At 42.4% G+C, this 13,302-nt stretch overlaps 1 protein-coding gene across 15 annotated transcripts in view; it reads right to left on the bottom strand.

Moving 5' to 3' along the window:
• Positions 1-451: 451 nt before the first annotated feature.
• kif20ba (kinesin family member 20Ba) overlaps positions 452-13,302 on the bottom strand; it is a 41,685-nt gene continuing 28,834 nt past the window's right edge. For 2 of the 15 annotated variants that reach the window (XM_045702343.1, XM_045702330.1), the window contains 8 exons: positions 10,899-11,051; positions 10,563-10,661; positions 9,204-9,401; positions 6,856-6,912; positions 5,053-5,163; positions 4,357-4,474; positions 3,324-3,463; positions 452-2,169 (listed from right to left, as the gene is read on the bottom strand). In XM_045702343.1, the coding sequence (XP_045558299.1) occupies positions 2,068-2,169; positions 3,324-3,463; positions 4,357-4,474; positions 5,053-5,163; positions 6,856-6,912; positions 9,204-9,401; positions 10,563-10,661; positions 10,899-11,051 (978 nt within the window). In that variant the 3' untranslated portion in view covers positions 452-2,067. Of the gene's footprint in view, positions 2,170-3,265; positions 3,464-4,356; positions 4,475-5,052; positions 5,164-6,855; positions 6,913-9,203; positions 9,402-10,562; positions 10,662-10,898; positions 11,052-13,302 lie in introns of all 15 variants that reach the window. The other 13 variants (XM_045702334.1, XM_045702333.1, XM_045702338.1 and 10 more) reach the window with 13 other exon arrangements.

Below are 13,302 nucleotides of genomic sequence, written 5' to 3'. Positions count from 1 at the left end.
TCTACCAGATCAGAGGCAGTAGGGATGACCAGGGATGTTCTCTGTTTAGATGACCAGGGATGTTCTCTGTTTAGTGAGTCCTCCAGATCAGAGGCAGTAGGGATGACCAGGGATGCTCTCTTGATAAGTGCGTGAATTTTCCTGTCCTGCTAAGCATTCAAAATGTAATAAGTACTTTTAGGTGTCAGGGGAAATGTATGGAGTAATACATACATTATTTATTTAGGAATGTAGTGAAGTAAGTTGTCAAAAATATAAATAGTAAATTAAAGATACCCATAACTACTTAAGTAGTACTTTAAAGTATTTTTACTTAAGTACTTTACACCACTGGGTATATACTTAGTTACTGTAGCTAGCCTCATTCACTGCAATAATTCAGCAAACTAGAAAGTTAGATTTTAGTAGGCAAGGGTTTGTATGCACAAAACTTAAACAATGGATGGCTCAACCAGGTTATAGTGTTTTATTAAACCACTTGGGTATATGTTAGCAGTACAGTATTACAAAGGAATAGTAGTGTTTTATTAAACCACCTTGGTATATGTTAGCAGTACAGTATTACAAAGGAATAGTAGTGTTTTATTAAACCACCTGGGTATATGTTAGCAGTACAGTATTACAAAGGAATAGTAGTGTTTTATTAAACCACCTGGGTATATGTTAGCAGTACAGTATTACAAAGGAATAGTAGTGTTTTATTAAACCACCTTGGTATATGTTAGCAGTACAGTATTACAAAGGAATAGTAGTGTTTTCTTCAACCACCTTGGTATATGATAGCAGTACAGTATTACAAAGGAATAGTAGTGTTTTACTATTAAAGGAATAGTAGTGTTTTCTTCAACCACCTTGGTATATGTTAGCAGTACAGTATTACAAAGGAATAGTACCTGTTTTATTAAACCACCTTGGTATATGTTAGCAGTGGTATTGAAAAGGAGACTGGGAAAAACATTTAGATTCATTTAGTAAATAAAAGAAGGTTTCCTGAGTTAAACCAAAAGAGCAGCTTGTGATGGTGTTCCGTCTTATCCCAGATACTACGCTGAGTAGCAGAGCTGATTGAATAGGGCCCTATATCTATGTTACACCATGCATTATCAACACAAATAGGACTTGGTAGTGGTTGTCCCTAGTGAGATATTCATTCTGCTCCACAAAAATAAACTAGTGTTTTTTTACATGAACATTGTTGTGATGATCCCAATAAAGTACTTTACTAAATCCCAAGATACTTATAGGAGATGACCCTATCAATTTGCTGGAATTTTATAGTTAAAATCTGCAAGTGACTCCATCTGTTTACTTTCAGGGAAGAGAAAACCATACATTTTGTTTTCCTTGCATTAAGTTTCAATTGGAAAAGCTGCCTTTGAATAACATCAAAAGCCTGTAAGTCTGTACTGTAAGTCCTGAAAAGCCTTCTGAATATTAGATACGCATAAATGAATAATTGTGTCATCAGCATACAGATCTTTTTTTAAACTTTTTTTTAAAAGTACTATATTGTGTTTTTACATGAACATCATTGAGATGATCACAGTAAAGTATTATACTGTGTTTTTATAAAAGTACTATACTGTGTTTTTACATGAACATTGTTGAGATGATCACAATAAAGTACTATACTGTGTTTTTACATGAATATCATTGAGATGATCACAGTAAAGTACTCTGTGTTTTTACGTGAACATCGTTGAGATGATCACAGTAAAGTAATATACTGTGTTTTTACATGAACATCGTTGAGATGATCACAGTAAAGTACTATACTGTGTTTTTATAAAGTACTATACTAAATCTTCAGATTACTGCATTACCACGATGATGTTCTGGACTGAGAATAAAAATACTTGATTATATTCTGTTAAATCATATTATACATAGCACACAATGGAGAGAAATAATCATATGTGCAACGTTAAATACGTAGAAATAAAATAGAATGAAGTGCTAAATGAAGACTATATGAAAGAAAACAGGCAGCTAAGAGGAAGTGATTTCAGAAAATACACGACTTCTGGAAACCTCAAGATGTCCTTCATTAAAAAATCAATTCATTCATTACCCTGTACCATTAAGAGCAGCGTCTTTGACTTCAGTCCGGAGTTCTCTCTTGACGATGAGATGGTCACTCTCTTTCTCGTCTGGAACTCCACTGATGATCTGAGACAGAGGTTTACAACCAAAGTTAATCAACAAGTACCTCTTACATGACACCCACCATATCAACCTCAAATGAATGGGAATCACTATCCACAGGGCAGGGCTGAGCAGCGTAGGACCTGAGCCTCTAGGTTTGCCTTCGTGCATACCTTTTTATTTGGGTACACATCTGTGATAAACAACATACCCCCCCCTAAAATGTATCAACAAGTTTGCTGATGAATAAATAAAAAAAATGAAGAGCTTCTATCCCAATAGCTCTTTTGTCCCGGGTCTAGAGCAGGCCTACCAATCATATATATTTCCTGTTTGTAGTAATCAGATGTAGGGCTGGGCCATATATCATACGGATGGACCCGCATACAGGTATGGGTTTTTACAATACCGTCTATAATGACTTCTTGATACAATATTGCATAAATAAGTTATACTAATTGGACTACTTCACTGTCAGTTTTGGTTGAGTATAAACCAATCAGAAGAGAGAAAGCCCATTAAAACCATGTAGAATTTATTTGGAGCCATCCTAGGGTCCTGCACTACTCATCAGGGGTTGGAACTGATCGTTTTGTTCTGAACAGAACCGTTATTTTTTAAATTCCGTTCCACTGTTCCAATCGGCAAAATAAAGTTCTGAACCGGTTCGAACCCCCAAAAAAGTACAGGTGTATATTGTTCCATTCTGTTCCTTTTTTTATTAACCTGTGAAAAATCGACAGTTGTTTACATTTAGTTAATTAAATGACTTCACCAATCAGTGTGGATAGAGCAGGCAAGCTAGTTGTTTACATGCATGATGGAGAGACAAGTGTAGCCTATGGCGCAAGATGCAACTATAGAAAAATGCCCGTAACCTAAAAGAACGTTATTAGCTGGTTCCCATGCTTTTAAAATAACGGTTCTGTTCCGGAATACAATGGATCACTTTCATTCCGGTTCCGTTTCTGTTCCTTGAAAAATGTCATTATTTTCCGGTGTTCTGTTCCCTGAACCGGTTCCAACCCCTGCTACTCATAAAACATATTTAAAACTTGTATTATTCAGAAACATTAAATACAGCTATACCATCAACAATAAGACAAATATTGTGACATACTTTGGCCATATTGCCCAGGCCTAATCAAAGGGATGTGCAGCTGGCTGTGGGTTCTCACCGGGTGGGAGGAGAAGTCTATCAGGGAGGAGATCTCTGGTCTGTACAGCTTCCACTTGGACTTCATGGGTCTAACGCTCATGGACGACCCCCTTTCCGTCTCAGGGGATTTCCCGCTCACCAATCCCATTATCTTTTTAGCTGCAGAGAGAAAGAGGGACGTAAGGGCTTTTAAAAAGCTGAGCAGCATAGGCCAATAAAAAGTTAAAGCCAGAGCAAGCCATTACTGTAGGCCAGAAAAAAAACTAGCCTGGGTGCCAGTCTGTTTCAGCACTCGTCAACTCCTTATGGAATTGAAATTCTTGACAAGGACAATGGAGTAGGAAAAAGAACAAACAGATCTGGGACCAGGCTACAGAAAACTGCCCCGGTGGCAGCATCCATGGACTAGCTGTGGAATGAGAGAGACCAGGGAGCATCCATGGACTAGCTGTGGAATGAGAGAGACCAGGGAGCATCCATGGACTAGTTCTGGACTGAAAGGAACCAGGCAGCATCCATGGACTAACTGTGGAATGAGAGAGACCAGGGAGCATCCATGGACTAGTTCTGGACTGAAAGAAACCAGGCAGCATCCATGGACTAACTGTGGACTGAGAGACCGGACAGCATCCATGGACTAGTTCTGGACTGAGAGAGACCAGGCAGCATCCATGGACTAGTTCTGGACTGAGAGAGACCAGGCAGCATCCATGGACTAGTTCTGGACTGAGAGAAACCAGGCAGCATCCATGGACTAACTGTGGACTGAGAGACCGGACAGCATCCATGGACTAGTTCTGGACCGAGAGGGATTGTGGCAGGTTATATTGAACTTGACCATTAAGGTGCGTTTTGTTCCACTGAAGATGTTACTTTGACTCCAGTGTGGTTTCAGTTTCTGGCTCTTTGGTCTGATGATGATGATGCTGATCATATAGTCTGTGCTCGGTGCTCTATACTCCGCAGTGCTGTTCTGTGTGGGATAGACGGTCATGCTGTCAGTGCAGAGTTGCACCAAGCCATTCCGTGCTACTGTTAGTGTCAACTCTTACCCTTGCTACCGAAGACTCCGATCTTCTGCATCGTTCCTTCTTTCCTGCTATGCAAGCTGGACTGGGAGTCCTGGGGCCTTATGGATCCCGGGTCTTTACTGCCCCTGGCCGGAGATGGCTATAGATGGAGGAGAAACCATGTCATCTTTTGATTTATTTAACTAGAAAAGTCAGTTAAGAACTAATTCTTATTTACAATGACGGCCTACCCCAGCCAAACCAATCACAGCCGGTTGTGATACAGCCTGGATTCGAACCAAGGTGTCTGTAGTGACGCCTCTAGCACTGAGATGCAGTGCCTTAGACCGCTGCACCACTCAGGAGACCCAAAGTAAACCAATAAGTAATATAAAGACTAAAGGTGAGATGCTATACTTTATTATCCTCGAGGGGAAATCTGACAGAGCTTCCACATAAACACATAGAATCGACACATAGAAACACATTGACACAACGTACATTGTTAACGCTGTCATCATAATGTACACTGATGTATATAATGTACACATAATGTCCCCACCCACACAAACAGGCAAGGCTGTGACGAGGTGACACATCCACATGATGATGCCCTACAGGCCAGGCTCCAGTCCATTATCATCAGCCTCTGTGTCTCCCCTACTGTTTAACAGTTTTATTGACAGGGGGACAAAGTCATGTTTGTATCTGTTCAAACATAAAAGCTGCGTGTCTCACCACCTCTTGATGCACAGCCAGTTTAGGAGCCAGTCTGGTTCTGGGGTTTCTATGGTTCTCCTTGTGCACCGCATCCTGAGAAACACCAGCGCAGAGATGAGAGTTAGGAGACTGGGGAGAGAGGAGACCAGGGAGAGAGAGATGAGACTTAGGAGACCAGGGAGAGAGGAGACCAGGGAGAGAGGAGACCAGGGAGAGAGAGAGGAGACCAGGGAGAGAGAGATGAGACTTAGGAGACCAGGGAGAGAGGAGACCAGGGAGAGAGGAGACCAGGGAGAGAGAGATGAGACTTAGGAGACCAGGGAGAGAGGAGACCAGGGAGAGAGAGATGAGACTTAGGAGACCAGGGAGAGAGGAGACCAGGGAGAGAGGAGACCAGGGAGAGAGAGATGAGACTTAGGAGACCAGGGAGAGAGGAGACCAGGGAGAGAGAGATGAGACTTAGGAGACCAGGGAGAGAGAGATGAGACTTAGGAGACCAGGGAGAGAGAGATGAGACTTAGGAGACCAGGGAGAGAGGAGACCAGGGAGAGAGAGATGAGACTTAGGAGACCAGGGAGAAAAGAGGAGACCAGGGAGAGAGGGAGGAGACCAGGGAGAGGCGAGAAAGAGATGAGACTTAGGAGACAGGGGAGAGAGAGATGAGAGTTAGGAGACCATGGAGAGAGAGATGAGACTTAGGAGACCAGGGAGAGAGGAGACCGGCGAGAAAGAGATGAGACTTAGGAGACCGGGGAGAGAGAGATGAGACTTAGGAGACCGGGGAGAGAGGAGACCAGGGAGAGAGAGATGAGACTTAGGAGACCAGGGAGAGAGGAGACCAGGGAGAGAGAGATGAGACTTACGAGACCGGGGAGAGAGAGAGGAGACCAGGGAGAGAGAGAGGAGACCAGGGAGAGAGAGAGGAGACCAGGGAGAGAAATTAAAACTCCATGGTGAGGATTTAGTTTTATGAATGGATAGACATTGAGAGATCAATTTACATTTTAAGAGTCCCATGTAATTTCAGGTTGAATAAATCAGTAGGTTTCCAAAATGATTGATGTGGATTAACAATGTATGTTTCACAGCTCCAGTGTAGGCCATCCCTGACACATCTAGTTTGAAATGTTCAGCTCACGGCAAAAGAAACCCTCATCTAAATGTGTACTCCAAAATAAAAGCATCTTCAATAACTTATTGGTAACATCTGTCCAACTCTGCATTTTGCTTTTAAATAGGATGCTGTATTAATCATTAAACATGTTTCAAACTTCTGGACTTTGTGTTTCTGTATTTTATATGTTATATTTAAGCAATAAGGCACGAGGGGGTGTGGTATATGGCCAATATATCACGGCTAAGGGCTGTTCTTAACCACGACGCAACGCGGAGTGCCTGGATACAGCCCTTAGCCGTGGTATATTGGCCATATACCACAAACCCCTGAGATGCCGTATTGCTATTATAAACTGGTTACCAACGTAATTAGAGCAGTAAAAATAAATGTTTTGTCATACGCGTCATATACGGTCTGATATACCACAGCTGTCAGCCAATCAGCATTCAGGGCTGGTACCACCCAGTTAATAATCTTCAATAATCAATGGGTATATATTATTTATAGAAATGACCGCTGAACAGCAGGAAATAGCCAACGCTGAAACAACCCCTGTCATTTTAAATCACACCCATTCCATATCGTCTCAGAGGACTTCCATAGCTTTGCCATCACGCCAACCGAGGTATTACCGACCAAAGCAATAGAACACTTGAGAGGGATGGCAATGGATGGGGTAACAGGCATGAAGAGGGGAGCGGTACCTGAGATGGGAGTTCATGCGTTGCTCTCCTTTTAGCTGGACTGCGCCATCCGCTCTTCTTAAAAAAAGAAAGAGGTTTGTTATAAAGTTAGCAAGAATAACCTGAGTCGAATACAGCGAGGGCTCTGTGTCAACCATGTACCAGGTAACTAACAAACCACAAAGACACCTAGAAGATTTGACACTGATATTATATTGACACGTGAATTACATCAGGACTAAAAGGCTACAAGGGCGTGTCATAATGTGAAGATAAATACTTCAAGAACACATTTTAAAGTTTAGATGCTTCAACTTCTGGTGCTTCAAATGCATTTATCTTTAATACTAAAACCATTGCCCTGTTTATGTGTTTGTTGTGAACCTTATATAAAATAATTAACCGTCTAAAAGATTTAATGGCTGTTTTTTTTACACCTGGATCACTGAAGGCAGAGAGAAAGCTGATAATACCCACATAATGAATTAAATAAAACGTTTATTATTAAATAGAAATCATTGTGAAAAATATTTTAAATTGAACTCGACTTTCCCTTGTCGTCATCTCTCAACATATCTTTCTTCATATCTCGTGTTCAACAAAATGCTTGGCATTTTATTCCTGGCAGTGGGGAGTCAGACACACAGACCTCAGCGAAAGAGTTGTTTTTGAGTCCCATCAGATAACAGAATGGCTGAGAAACACTAAAGATTGGACTAGGAACATCAGAGCTCCCAAAGACTCCCCCGCTGTGTTGTGTGGGCTTTAAATCAAATCAAAGTTTATTTGTCACGTGCGCTGAATACAACAGGTGTAGACCTTACAGTGAAATGCTTACTTACAGGCTCTAACCAATAGTGCGAAAAAAAATGTATGCGTGTGTGTGTGTGTGTGTGTGTAGGTAAGTAAAGAAATAAAACAACAGTAAAAAGACATTTGAAAATAAGAGTAGCAAGGCTATATACAGACATCGGTTAGTCAGGCTGATTGAGGTAGTATGTACATGTAGATATGGTTAAAGTGACTAGGCATATATGATGAACAGAGAGTAGCAGTAGTGTAAAAGAGGGGTTGGCGGGTGGTGGCTAGTTACCATGTTGTTAACTAAGGGCAGCAGGTAGCCTAGTGGTTAGAGCGTTGGGCCAGTAACCGAAAGGTTGTTAGTTCAAATCCCCAAGCTGACAAGGTACAAATCTGTCGTTCTGCCCCTGAACAAGGCAGTTAACCCACTGTTCCTAGGCCGTCATTGTAAATAAGAATTTGTTCTTAACCGACTTGCCTAATTTGAGTAAATAAAGGTTAAAATATATATATATTTTGAAGTACAGGCCATGTTTAAAGGCAGTGGACCAACCCCCTCTCTGCCGTCAGCGTGCGTCTCTCTCACACAGACACACACCTTTCCCAAGTCCTCGGGTGAACCTCACTTGTTTCCTCATCTCAAAGCACATTGGACCAAAAGATCTGAGGTTCCTCCCCTCAGAACTTCTTAGAAAGAGGAATCAAGTAAATACAATGGAGATTCACTCCTCCCCTCTCTCCTCTCTCCTCCCCCCTCTGGGACACCCACCTCCTACTCCGCTGCAGCAGAGACCCACCTCCTACGCCGCCGCTGCAGCAGAGATCCACCTCCTACGCCGCTGCAGCAGAGACCCACCTCCTACGCCGCTGCAGCAGAGACCCACCTCCTACGCCGCTGCAGCAGAGACCCACCTCCAACGCCGCTGCAGCAGAGACCCACCTCCTACGCCGCTGCAGCAGAGACCCACCTCCTACGCCGCTGCAGCAGAGACCCACCTCCTACGCCGCTGCAGCAGAGACCCACCTCCTACGCCGCTGCAGCAGAGACCCACCTCCTACGCCGCTGCAGCAGAGACCCACCTCCTACGCCGCTGCAGCAGAGACCCTACACTACATCGACTCATTATTTTCACACAACAACCATGCGTGTGTTAGATCACACCACATGTAATAGGAAACTCAGAAAAAGAAGCACAAGCCTTTCATTTCAATGCATAATGTAAGATGGAACAGTAAACTATCAATATGTTGAACAGCTTGCTCTTCAGATGAACCTAATTAACACTTCATTATGGCTTATCTGAGGCTATTTAAACATTTTGCTTCTTGCATGGTTTCTTATGCCATTGCAATTAGTTAGGTGGGTGACTCCTGACTTTGGACATGGGATAACAGAACTGTTGCAGTACTAATGCTCTCTCTGTAAAATGTATTTAAGATGACTGACAGGAGAGAGACCACCAGCTGAATGGTAAGATGGACAGGGTCTGCAGTGGCAGTAGGACCACACAGTTGTACCCTGGACTGAACCTACAGTACATCCCTCACTGCAAGTTAACACTGTCTACCTTGTCAATCTCAGCGCTCTTCCTCTTGCGGGTGATTTTGACGTTGACCACAGCCTCTCCCTGGCGTTTCAGGACCATCCTGTTGGGCTGCAGCGGGCTGAAGGAGATCTCAAGCTCAGGCTTGGGGAAGCGGCTGGTCCTGCCTCCTTCTGTGGAGATCTCTGAGGAGTCGAGCACCGATGGGTCGCCCCCAGACCCCTACAGACAGACAGGGGTACACAGTATGACAGTGAGGGTGAGTTAACCTACAGGAGCGTCTAGTCAGTTGGGTTAACCTACAGGAGCGTCTAGTCAGTTGGGTTAACCTACAGGAGCGTCTAGTCAGTTGGGTTAACCTACAGGAGCGTCTAGTCAGTTGGGTTAACCTACAGGAGCGTCTAGTCAGTTGGGTTAACCTACAGGAGCGTCTAGTCAGTTGGGTTAACCTACAGGAGCGTCTAGTCATTAGGAACAATACAGCATGATGTTCTGACAGATGATGTCATTCTAACGCGACACACGTTGCCAGGAGCCATCAGGGATGCACATCGTGGAACTCATCTTTAAAAAACAAGATTTTCTTAATTAATTTATGTGAAAATAGCTCTTAAACCACTGCGCTCCCCCTTGACTACCGTAGCTATGGAACTAGTGATGGGCATTCCGAGTCTTTCAGTGAGACGGATCATTTAGCTCCACTCACATAAAAGAGTCGTTCATTTGGCTCGGCTCTCAAATGGCTCTTCGTTCAGTAGTGCTTAAAATTGACCTAAAACCATGACAAAATTGTCAATCACAACTTTAAAGCCTAAAACATTGTGAAATGCCAGTTCAAATACATTTTTACCTGACAAAATAATTAGATCTGCTAAAAAAATGTTTTTTTACTCACTGCAAAAATGAGTGTGGACTAGAATGAGGCTCTCTCCCCACTGTCTATTGTTTCTGCAGTAATTCATGTTTTTATAACAAAAAAATCCTTAGTCGGAGTGTCTCCTGACGCACGAAGGGAACCATATTGGATTGATTCAATAGCTCACATAACCTTGGTTCCATTCGTAAACTTCCATCAGAGCAGACGGACGTGGCGCCAACTGACATAAGATTATGCAGATGAGAACCTAGCCTTGGAAACCCGACCCCTAGGCAACAGCAGTGACTCCCAACAAACCACGAGGCAGACATGCCAGAACGTCGCAACTCCAAACCAAGGTTTGCAGGCTAAACCTTTGCAGTGGTTTTAGGGGGACGGGGGGCATCAGGCGGATAAGGCAGTGACGTACTTCCTCGATGCCAAACTGACGTTTTGTTACGTACAGACGTGTTAAGCCAGAAGATTGGAACATTGCAGGAGGAAACCCGGATGTCTAGAGAGATCACCTGACTGGTCCTCTTCAACGCCTTTACGCCGTGTACTAGTTGACCGTTGTCATGGAGAGTCCTGTCACGGACTTTGGGAAGGCACTCCTCTGCTTTAGTCTGTGAGAGATATCATGAACAAAATCCATTGTATTAACAAAACCAACATACAACATACGGATAGGGGATTGAATAAATAAGTTATATTTTTATATTCATATTTTTGGATAATGTGTACTGCACTGTTGAGGAGAGCATGCAAGTAAGCATTTCACTGTACTGTTTACACCCTGTATCCTGTGCACGAGACCAATAAAGTTCGATTTTATTTGTTATGAAGGAGGACTGCTCCCTCACCTGATTGGCTGTCTCTCTGTGTTTAGTAGGGGCTGAGACGTCGCTGCTGGCTTTGGATGCAGTTTTCAGTTGTTCCTTCAGGTTAAGAATCTCAGTGTCTCTGTCAGACAGAAGGCCTTGCAGCTCCTCTACCTCCACCTGGCCATGGTCCCTCTGGGGGAGGGGGAAGAACACAATGGTAAGGAAACAGTGGACCAATAATGCTATCTATCCACATGGTCCAAAGGTGTGTTCTTTATCATGCTACAGTACCACAATAAGTCATTGAAAGTGAACTGTGCCCCTATACAGAGTTTGTGTCCGTTTTTATTTCAAATTAAAAACAATTGATCATAATAATATAAAAAATAATGAATTTGTAGAGCGCATTTCAACGCGCATAAAATAAGTGCAACATTTTTCAATAAGGATAAGTGCAAAATACAAATCATTTAAAATTGAAATGACCAAGAACCCTGCACCCAACCTTAACGCAACGATTCCAACCGTAACGCTGGCGTGTCTTGGACTTCTAACCCCTTTTAAACATCATGCGTTCTGGATTAAACCATTGGATTCATCTATTTCTTCTGTATCTGTGCATCTGTGTGTTTGAGACAAGGGCAGATCCCGCAAAGGGGGCCGGGTCTTTTTTTTTATTACAAAAACATCTGTAGAGTCTGAATGGTTAGAGCTACAAACTATTGAACGCTATCAATGAAAAGCTGAAAGTCTCACGAACACGCACATGTAACATGTTTGCTCTTACGACGCTCACAAGCTACACATAGACGATCATAACAAATCCCAGGACATAGTGTCTATAATACTGTTATAATCTCACGTAGTTGCTGTCACAAACTCCACACAGTTGTCACTGACTAGTTGGATTTCAGTGGAGGCTCCTGAGGGGAGGACGGCTCATAATAATGGCTGGAACGGAATGAATAGAATGGCATCCAACACAGAAACCATGGAAACCATGTGTTTGATACCATTCCACTGATTCCGCTCCAGCCATTACCACGAGCCCGTTCTTCCCAATTAAGGTGCCACCAACTTCCTGTATCGGACATTCATTTCCCAGTGAGCAAACAACTTCTGTACTTACAGCATTCATATTAAATACTGTTGAAGTAATATGGCTACAGGTTCATCTGCCTCACCTAAAGCCCATTCTGGTGGGAAGCTGCTATAGACCAACAAGTGTTAACAGTCAGTATCTGGATAACATGTGTGAAATGCTTGATAATGTAAAGTACCAGTCAAAAGTTTGGACACACGTACTCATTAAAGGGTTTTTCTTTAATTTTACTATTTTCTACATTGTAGAATAATAGTGAAGACGTCAAAACTATGAAATAACACATCATGTAGTAACCAAAAAAAGTGTTAAACACACCAAAATATATTTCATATTTTACATTCTTCAAAGTAGACACCCTTTGCCTTGATGACAGCTTTACACACTCTTGGCATTCTCTCAACCAGCTTCACCGTCTTGAAGGTGTTCCCACATATACTTAGCACTTGTTGGCTGCTTTTCCTTCACTCTGCAGTTCAACTCATACCAAACCATCTTAATTGGGTTGAGGTCGGGTGATTGTGGAGGCCAGGTCATCTGATGCAGCACTCCATAACTCGTCGGGATTGAGTGACCTTTATGTCTTAAAGTAACGATGGACTGTCGTTTCGCTTTGCTTATTTGAGCTGTTCTTGCCATAATATGGACTTGGTCTTTTACCAAATAGGGCTATCTTCTGTATACCACACCTACCTTGTCACAACACAACTGATTGACTCAAAATGCATTAAAAAGGAAAGAAATTCCACAAATTAACAAGGCACACCTGTTAATTGAAATGCATTCCAGGTGACTACCTCATGAAACTGGTTGAGAGAATGCCAAGCGTGTGCAAAGCTGTCATCAAGGCAAAGGGTGTCTACTTTGAAGAATGTAAAATATGAAATATATTTTGATTTGTTTAACACATGATTGATTTGTTTAACACATGATTCCATATCTGTTATTTTATAGTTTTGATGTCTTCACTATTATTCTACAATGTAGAAAATAGTAAAAATAAAGAAAAGGTGTGTCCAAACTTTTGACTGGTACTGTATGTGATAGAGGCATACTTTCTGGATGATTTAAATATTGACTGGCTTTCATCAGGCTGCCCACTCAAGAGAAAGCTTCAAACTGTAACTAGTGGCTGCAACCTGGTTCAGGTTATCAATCAACCTACCAGGGTAGTTACAAACACCACAGAAATGAAATCCTCAACATGTATTGATCATATCTTTACTAATGCTGCAGACATTTGTTTGAAAGCAGTATTCAAATCCATATAGTAGCCATATCTTGGAAAACCAAAGTTCCAAAAGCTGGGCCTAATATTGTGTATAAGAGGTCATACAATAA

The sequence above is a fragment of the Salmo salar genome, chromosome ssa19 (genome assembly GCF_905237065.1).
Source record: "Salmo salar chromosome ssa19, Ssal_v3.1, whole genome shotgun sequence".
NCBI lineage: Eukaryota > Metazoa > Chordata > Actinopteri > Salmoniformes > Salmonidae > Salmo > Salmo salar.
The sequence above is the reverse complement of the archived record's forward strand: the minus strand, read 5'-3'. Positions and strand labels throughout refer to the sequence as shown.